The following is a 9,188-nucleotide window of genomic DNA, read 5'->3' as shown; positions in this document are numbered from 1 at the left end:
TTCGAATCCAGTATGTCATTTTCTACAGTCTGTGTTTGCCTGTGCATTCAAACACATGCATACTTGCAAACGCATGCCTAGTTTAGAAGGAGGCCTATGGATGCTTTTTCCCCTAATAAGACATTGCATTTTTTGGCCTGTAACCTGTGATTCTCAAATTCTTCTATATATAATATAATATTATATATATATATATATATATATATATATATATATATAATTTTTTATTTTTTTTTAAAGTGATGGCCGTCTCATGGATTGAATTGCCACACAAACATTTGTTTTTCAAATGCTTCCTCAGTGTATATAAGGTAGCTTACAGTATTCCAAAAATCACTCTATTCAGGTTCTTGAAGGAACAACTTATATCTTACCATTGATGGAAAATGGCATCTTCTGCAAAGCCAGGCCTTCTTCTCTGTAAGAGATGTCTTAAGTTTTACAGAAACCTCCGCATTCATCTTAGCCATGTTTGCATGAAAACCATGAAGGCAGAGATCAACAAAGAGGTGAAGACTGCAAAAAGGAACATGCAGAGGGTGGCCCAATCCCTGTCTGTTGTTCCTTATAACAGTCTAAATTTCCAGAACAGCCAATTTACCAATGCCCAGGACTTCTTCACAAACTTTTTGGAAAGTCGTGGTTGCATTGTGACAGGAAAACCTTCTGAAAGGTATGTATATGTTTCTTCACAATATTTCAGGGTTTTCTTGCATTTAACTATAACCTATCCTAATTTTACACATGTAATTTAATTTTTAGCTATATAGTTATTTGTATGCAATATATATATATCTTAGTTTAGTGCCATCAAAATGTCTGACAGACATGTCAACACAATGCCAAAAAGTCTACCCCTACTATTATATTGATAAGTAAGGTTCACACTTTAGACTTTTAGTATATACCTGTGTGTCATCTCCCCTGTATATAGTATAGACCTGTATGCCATCTCCTCCTGTATATAGTATATACCTGTGTGTCATCTCCCCTGTATATAGTATATACCTGTGTGTCATCTCCTCCTGTATACAGTATATACCTTTGTGTCACCTCTATGGGCAACACAAGCAGTGTCACCTGTTGAGGTGAAGAACATGCACACTGTATTATACATAGATAATATATAATATATTATAAAATATAATAATAATGTAATATATACTCATAAATCAGATGTTTCAAAGCCCTCTTTTGCAATTGAGCCAAAACTAAGATTGTTGCCACTATAGTGGCCGTACAGGCACCACCGTAGTGGTAAAGGGCCTTGGCCCTTTATACAAAGTTCTATATGTTCTTAATCTCATTTATAGATGAATTAATGCATATTTTGTTTTTCTATTTTAGCCCATCCACGGAGGAGCCTATTGTTCTCCCTACTGTTGTTGAAAAAGCTAGGTAAGAACTATGTAACAAATTTCTAAAAACATTTGTAACCGCTTTAATATGAGTAAAGGAAGCTTCTGGTGCCAATAATCACCTTAATATTTTCTTGTTTTTTCCAGTTCAAGTGCCAATATGCCCCTGCGGAAAAAAATCACTGTGGTTGGGTTTCACAAAAAGCATGATTTAAAATCCACTATTTTACTGAGTTTTAAAAAATATTTGAAGGGGAAATGTTCAGCATCGACCATAAAGCCAATGGTAAATGTGATTTTATCAGTCTGCATGTATTTGATGAATCCTTACAGATGTGAACCCAATTGTATGATCATTTGTTTAATTTTAGATACAAATCGTTTCCCGCTTTCTCTACTTTATAAACTCTGAAGAGATCTCTGTGGACTTTTTAAAAAACTTGAGGGCTACCAGAGAATATTTTCTTTCCCTGGAAAGACTGAAGACCAGTGAAGAAACCATTAAAAAGCATTTCAGTCACCTGCGGAAATTTATAAGTTTCCTACTCTCAGAGGACTACCCCAGTGACCTCGACGACGAAGCTAAAAATGCAGTTGGTCCCTTTATGGAGACCCTAAAGGTCATAGAGAATAAATTGAACCAGAAGCTTGTTAAAGGCAGGAAGAGGGGGTAAGTAGGTCAAGTTTATACCGCACCTGCAATTTGAATTTCTACTGTCATGGGGATGGAAAATGCCATAAAAAATCATCATGGGAAAGGAGGATTATCAGAAAGTCTATATTTCATTACTTGTACCGCCATCCAAGGCTGGGACAAAGTAATGTTTAGCTCATCTTGCCAATCCACAATTCCCGTGCAATCCAATAAAAACATAGAAACGAATGTACCTGTAACATACCTACTTTTATCACCCATAGATTGGAATCTGCGCCTCTCACCATGGCTGATTGTCGCAAAATTTTGACAGTGGCCAAGCCTCACATCTCTGATATCTTTACACGAGCACAATTGTGCATTAAGCTGATTGATAAGGAGAAGACTTTGGCATGTTATTATCTTCAGGCTGTTCTCGTCTATAAATATTTGCGTAACCCATCTGAGATCAAAAATCTAATGGTAGGTTTAATATAATTAACCAACTTAGCATATTGGTGATAGATGCAGCTTCGCCATATCTTATGTATTTTCTATGTTCCTCATCTTATAGGTAAAAGAATGGATTGAGAGGGAGAAATTGCATGTTGATGGACAGCTGGTGACAATAGTAAAGTCAATAAAAAGTATTGTTATACTGCAGGATGAGGATGAGCAGGTAAATGTTAAAAACATGAACATACAGCACAGCATTATATGAATTAAGGTTTTGCTATTGGCAATCATATTTTTTACACATTTCCCTTTGACAGAATTTCTGCACATACTTTGAAAAGATTAGGCCAACTGTTCAGCCAGAGGATGTAAATAAGGCGCTTGAATTCTTTGTGTCCTGCAAGGGGAAAAGAATCTTGAATCCTGTCAAAGACATGGAGCGCTTCCAGAAGAAGTTAGTAATAAATGAGGCCCTCCTTGTTTTTTCTTCCAAGCATTTACCACTACTAACAAATGTTTTATCCGCAGGTATGGGCTGCCCATAATAACATGGACGAGGTCAATAAACATATATAAAAAGTGGGCTGAAGAAAATCTTTCCCAAGTGGAAAGAGACCAGGCCAATGCATATTTGCAGCTTGACACCAAACCAGACACCGTGGATACATCTCTATTGGCGGCCGGGATGTTATTAGTAGCCACACTAAAGGGAGACGATGAAGCAGGAACCTCCGAGTAAGAGACCTAACTTTATCTCCACAGGCATTCCCAAAATCCATCTTTTCATTGCATGAGACTTAAGTAATTATGCCTTTTAGCATAAATGATTCCTACTAAATTCTTTGTTAAGTAGTCTACTAGGTAACAACACCTTTTATCAGTTTTTCATATCTTAACGGTCTTTTTTTTTAACTTCACAGATCTACATTGCCCAAGAGGCGGAGGATCACAGCAGAAGAAGGCAGCGAGGGACAAACTAATGAGGAAGAGACAGAAGGCGCTGGGTAGGAGACCAAAAACATACTGTATGATGCCCCCACAATTCCTCCACAATACCATCCACACACTATGATAACCCAACTGTACCCCCTTCAACTACCCTGGCAATGAATAGTAGCCCCAGCACAGTATAATCCACAAATGTGACCTCCCCGTACAGCCCTGCATGCAGTACAAGGGGCCTATATATAGTATAATGGCCCCTACCATCCCTGCACATAGTATAATGACCCCCACACAGATCTCCGCACGGTCTTTTGAACCCCACACAAGCTTCACATTGTATATTTGCTTGCTCACAATATAGTGACCCTCAATTAGGCCTCCATAAAGTATAAAGGCTCCGTCATAGCCATACACATAATATAATGCCCTCCACAAAGCCATCCAAATATTATAATGGCCCTACATAGTCCTCCATTTGGTATAATGTAACCCCATTGCCTTCTATAAAAAAAGTGTAAAAAAAATGATTCCCCATAGTCTATCTATATATATATATATATATAATTGTCTAAGGGTTTTTCTGTCTGTCCTTGAAATCCCGCGTCTCTAATTGGTCGAGGCCCAGGCGCCCTCGACCAATCAGCGACGGGCACAGTATCGACGATGATGTCATAAAGGTTGCCTCGACCAATCAGCAGACGGGCACAGTCTGCCGCGAATTCTGGAATCATCATTGTCCATATACTACGGGGACATGCATATTCTAGAATACCTGATGTGTTAGAATCGGGCCACAATCTAGTATATTATACACCACACATAGTCCTCAATATAATTTAATCTAGCCTTTACCTGTATATAATATTATGCAATCTCCATAGTACTCAATTATAAAGCAGCTTCTATAGTTCTTCATATAGTATAATGTAGCCTCTATAATCCTCCACGTAGTCTCTATATTTATCAATATTGCAAAATGTAGCCTCTATACTACTCTGCATAGGATACAGCCTCTATTATCCATATAGCATAATGTGTAACTACAGTCCTATCACCAATAGCGTAATGTGGCCCTACAGTCCTGTGATCCCTAACCTAATGGGGCCATGCAGTAAATAATAGTTAATATATTTAATTGTGTATTAAACATAAATTGATTATATAGTCAATAATTTTTATCACAAATAACTTTGCGGCACCTTCCCTTTAAGCAATTATGTCTTTTAGCATATGATTAATTCCAAATTCTTGGTTAAGTCGTCTAGTAAGGAACAACACCACTTTCAGGATCTCATAACTTATAATCTCTCTCTTTTTAACTTTACAGAAGTTTCATTGGCACTGCAGGAGAAGGCGGCAATCGAGGACATTCTGAGGCGGAACAAACAGACAAGGAAAAAACAGTCCAACAGGCTGAAAAACTGTTCCATTTCAGCAGACTAATTAAAAAGTACCCTGTTGGAGTGGACGATGATCCGCCGACCCTGTCCGCCTGCAGTCAGTACACCGAGAATTTTGCGAAGTACTGTCAGGATAAATGGAGGCGGGAACAGTACAATTTACGGGTTTCAAATGCAATCGGTAAGTTTTTTTAATGGATTGATTTCTAATTTTCATTTTAATTCTGTCTAGCAGACGATGTATTCTTTGGGATGTGCTGCCTTAACATTTTATGTTTGCTGAATATTTTACAGTATTGTTTTTTCTTGTAGATTTTTTCAGGCATTTCCCCAAAGAAAAAGACCTAAAGAACTATTTGAAAAAACAGCATTGGACAACCAATCTACCTGGCCTACAAGATGTCCAAAGTGGATGGATGCCAAAACCAAAAAGAGGGGATCCAGAGCATGTTACCAAGCTTCAAGAAATGATTAGGTCACAAAAATGGAGAGGCCTTATCATCACAAATGATAAAACGAAAGGTGAAGGACTCCACACGACTCGTGGATTAACCAAGGGTGACATCATTTGTGACTATCATGGGGCGCTTATAGCAGGAAATGAGGCTGAAATATTACAATCAACCGTGCATGAAAATGAATGCTATATGTTTTTTTTTAATATTGGAAAAGAGGTGTGGTGTTTTGATTCCAGGGAGGCTCCATGCAAATGCCACCCAGACATGCCATCAACATTTGGACGAAAGATCAATCATTCACAAAAAAATTACAATGTGAAACCTGTCGTTAAATACATACTTGACGATCACACCCCATCAATCCTATTTACGGCTATTTGTGATCTCAAACCAGGGGTAGAACTTTTGTTTGATTATGGTGTCAAAAAGAATCAATTTGGAGAAGCTTCAAATATCTCATGGCTGAACACATGACTGTAACATTTAAAAAAGTATTTTACTTTATAGGTTTCCCCTTTTTTGCGCAGCTTTCCTCAAGTTAATTTGGTTTCCTTCCGCACCCCAAAGACATGCTGATAGGGAATCTGGATTGTGGACCCAATGTGGACACTGTTTTGGGTTTATGGAAAGCACTGTGAAGTTAATTGCACTTTATGGCTGCCATCACACTAGCAGTATTTGAACAGTATTTTACATCAGTATTTGTAGCCAAAACCAGGAGTGGGTGATAAATGCAGAAGTGGTGCATATGTTTCTATTATACTTTTCCTCTAGTTGTTCCACTCCTGGTTTTGGCTTACAAATACTGATGTAAAATACTGACCAAATACTTCTAGTGTGACGGCAGCCTATAACTGAATAAATTTTTGTTGCTATTGTTATTATTGTCAAAAGTAATATAAATAAATATTTTCCTTTTACCATTTCCTTACTGGTGTTATGTTTAAATTAGTTGGGCCCACACTTTAAAAAAAATGTAAATATTCAGAGGATGAGAGCCGGCTATTGTTTTTTTGGCACTAGTAGCCGGCTCTCACTGTAGATTATGACATTGAGGATGAGAGCTGGATATTGGGCTCTCTGCCTCTCTATCATTCTCTGTCTTCATGCGCCTGTCTGCGCCTCACTGTGCCTCATTGCGCCTCTCTGTGCCTCTTTCTGTGCCTCACGGTGACTCTCTCTCGCTGTGCCTTGGCAATGCAAATTTAGAGACTGGTGAAGTGATCCAAATATGTCACATTGAACAGCCCAGTTTGTTGCTGATTAGCAGCAGAAGATGTGAGTCTTCTCTCTATCGCGTTATGTGTCTCACTGTGCCCGACCCAGCTTATATGTGCCTTTAAATAACTGTCTGTGACTTTCTCTGCCTCTCTATCATTCTCTGTCTTCATGCGCCTCTCTGTGCCTCTTTGCGCCTCTCTGTGCCTCGGCAACGCAAATTGAGAGACTAGTGAAGTGATCCAAATATGTCACATTGAACAGCCCAGCTTGTTGCTGATCAGCAACAGAAGATGTGTCTTCTCTTTATCGCGTTATGTGCCTCACTGTGCCTCTGTGTGCCCGACCCAGCCTATAAATGACCCAGCCTTTAAATGACTCGCTGTGACTTTCTCTGCCTCTCTATCATTCTCTGCCTTCATGCGCCACACTGTGCCTCATTGCGCCTCTCTGTGCCTCTTTCTGTGCCTCACTGTGCCTCTCTCTCGCTCACTGAGCCTCGGCAATGCAAATTGAGAGACTGGTGAAGTGATCCAAATATGTCCCATTGAACAGCCCAGTTTGTTGCTGATCAGCAACCGAAAATGCGAGTCTTCTCTTTATCGCGTTATGTGCCTCACTGTGCCTCTTTTTGCCTCTGTGCATCTGAAAATATTCTGAGGATGTGACCCGGCCATTGTACTCATTTTTGGCACAATTCGCCACCTCTCAATGAAGAAAATGACGTACTGAGGATGAGACCCGGCTATTATTTTCATTTTTGGCACAATTAGCCGGCTCTTACTGTTAAATATGACGTACTGAGGATGAGACCCGGCTATTGTATTCATTTTTGGCACAATTAGCCGGCTCTTACTGAAGAAAATGACATACTGAGGATGAGAGCCGACTATTGTACTCATTTTTTGCACAATTAGCCGAGTCTCCCTGATGAAAATGACATACTGTCCCAGCCTAAATGTGCCTTTCAATGACTCTCCATCTTTCTCTGCCTTCATCTGCCTCTCTGCGCCTCACTGTGCCTCATTGTGCCTCTTTCTGTGCCTCCCTGAGCCTCTCTCGCTCACTGTGCATCGGCATTGCAAATTGAGAGACTGGTGAAGTCATTCAAATATGTCCCATTGAACAGCCCAGCTTGTTGCTATTCAGCAACAGAAGGTGTGAGTCTTTTCTCTATCGTGTTCTGTGCCTCTCTGTGTCTCACTGTGCCTCATTTTGCCTCTGTGCATCTGAAAATATTCAAAAGATGAGAGGCAGCTATTGCGCCCATGTTTGGCACAATCAGCCAGCTCTCCCTGAACAAAATGACATACTGAGGATGAGAGCCGTCTATTGTACTCATTTGTTGCACATATAAATAGCACACATAGTGCTGAAGAATGCCATCCAATGCCCACACCAATAGTACACATGGTGCTGGAGAATGTCATCCAATGCCCGCACCAACAGTACACATAGTGCTGTAGAATGTCATCCAATGCCCATAGAAATGGCACACGTAGTGCTGGAGAATGCCGTCCAGTGCCAAACAACAATAGTACACATGGTGCTGGAGAATGCCGTGGTCGGCCATGTTTCTCCACAACTGTCTAATGGGACGCCTTTATCATGCTCGTAAGCCGCTTCTGCAGTCACCCCTGGTGCTGGAGAATGCCATCCAGTGCCCACACCAATAGTACACATGGTGCTGGAGAATGCCATCCAGTGCCCACACCAATAGTACACATAGTGCTGGAGAATGCCATTCACTGCCCACACCAATAGTACACATAGTGTTGGAGAATGCCGTCCAATGCCCATATAAGTGGCAAACGTAGTGCTGGAGAATGCCATCCAGTGCCCACACCAATAGTACACAAGGTGCTGGAGAATGCCGTCTGCTGCTCATATAAATAGCACACATAGTGCTGGAGAATGCCATCCAGTGCCTACACCAATAGTACACATGGTGCTGGAGAATGCCATCCAGTGCCCACACCAATAGTACACATGGTGCACAAGAGTTATGTGGTTATAGAACCCCCAAAATCTGTCCCACACTGAAAATGTGCTTTAAAATCTGTTGTCCCAATCAGACATTAGGATTCCTGTTGTAGCCATCAATCTGCAGGATTGAACAGTTAAAAAGAAAAAAAGAGAGACAAACTCTGCAGGGGATTTACATAGATATCTATCAGCTATAGCTTCTTTTTCATTACTTTAGCTCTGCAGCCATTTGGTAAACACCATTGTCTGTAAGTGTTACAATGAGTCACCTCTAGCTGGCTAGATCCAAAACTTGCAGACTCTGTAATCTCAGGATAAATTACCATACATGTCTACTCTTAATTGCTTAGCTAAGGGAACTAACTTTACATGTAACTTTAAGCTCTATATGTCTGTAATAGAATATATACCGTATTTTCCGGCGTACAAGACGACTTTTTAACCCCTGAAAATCTTCTTAAAAGTCGGGGGTCGTCTTGTACGCCGGGAATCGCCTTGTAAGCCGGTATATGGTGGGTGGGGGGGGGGGAGTGATCCTGATGACGACGAGGGGGCGTCTCACAGAAAAGTGAGTATCCCCCATTACCTTATCATAGCGCTGCAGCGTGGGGTCTCTGTGCTGGGAGCGGCAGCGGCTGCTGTGCTGTGCTGTGGCGGTTCCTCTTCTGAAGTGTGGGGCCTCTGGTGCTGTGGGGCGGTGGCGGCGGCGGCGGCGTATCTTCATACAGTCGGG

At 40.8% G+C, this 9,188-nt stretch overlaps 2 protein-coding genes across 2 annotated transcripts; both read left to right on the top strand.

Moving 5' to 3' along the window:
• The first annotated feature begins 368 nt into the window (after positions 1–368).
• Positions 369–2,032, top strand: LOC143803895 (uncharacterized). Its single transcript, XM_077281653.1, has 4 exons — positions 369–673; positions 1,348–1,398; positions 1,506–1,644; positions 1,730–2,032. The coding sequence occupies exons 1-4, from the start codon at positions 387–389 to the stop codon at positions 2,030–2,032; spliced, it is 780 nt and encodes a 259-aa protein (XP_077137768.1). The 5' UTR covers positions 369–386.
• A 251-nt stretch (positions 2,033–2,283) lies between these two features.
• On the top strand, positions 2,284–6,160 carry LOC143809766 (uncharacterized). The gene is made up of 7 exons (XM_077292780.1): positions 2,284–2,475; positions 2,567–2,671; positions 2,766–2,902; positions 2,977–3,183; positions 3,369–3,452; positions 4,721–4,974; positions 5,106–6,160. Exons 1-7 carry the CDS (start codon positions 2,299–2,301, stop codon positions 5,723–5,725), a joined length of 1,584 nt encoding a protein of 527 aa, XP_077148895.1. The 5' UTR covers positions 2,284–2,298; the 3' UTR covers positions 5,726–6,160.
• The last annotated feature ends 3,028 nt before the right edge of the window (positions 6,161–9,188 follow it).

The sequence above is a fragment of the Ranitomeya variabilis genome, chromosome 2 (genome assembly GCF_051348905.1).
Source record: "Ranitomeya variabilis isolate aRanVar5 chromosome 2, aRanVar5.hap1, whole genome shotgun sequence".
Lineage (NCBI taxonomy): Eukaryota > Metazoa > Chordata > Amphibia > Anura > Dendrobatidae > Ranitomeya > Ranitomeya variabilis.
The sequence above is the reverse complement of the archived record's forward strand: the minus strand, read 5'-3'. Positions and strand labels throughout refer to the sequence as shown.

What these genes read in the sequence shown, in the direction of transcription:
- LOC143803895 (XM_077281653.1), top strand. Translation starts at nt 387, where the DNA reads ATGGCATCTTCTGCAAAGCCAGGCCTTCTTCTCTGTAAGAGATGTCTT. An exon ending in ACAGGAAAACCTTCTGAAAG is followed by an intron (nt 674 to 1,347) that starts GTATGTATATGT and finishes TTTCTATTTTAG; the next exon opens with CCCATCCACGGAGGAGCCTA. An exon ending in ACTGTTGTTGAAAAAGCTAG is followed by an intron (nt 1,399 to 1,505) that starts GTAAGAACTATG and finishes TGTTTTTTCCAG; the next exon opens with TTCAAGTGCCAATATGCCCC.
- LOC143809766 (XM_077292780.1), top strand. Translation starts at nt 2,299, where the DNA reads ATGGCTGATTGTCGCAAAATTTTGACAGTGGCCAAGCCTCACATCTCT. An exon ending in CTGAGATCAAAAATCTAATG is followed by an intron (nt 2,476 to 2,566) that starts GTAGGTTTAATA and finishes CTCATCTTATAG; the next exon opens with GTAAAAGAATGGATTGAGAG. An exon ending in GAAGAGACAGAAGGCGCTGG is followed by an intron (nt 3,453 to 4,720) that starts GTAGGAGACCAA and finishes TTAACTTTACAG; the next exon opens with AAGTTTCATTGGCACTGCAG.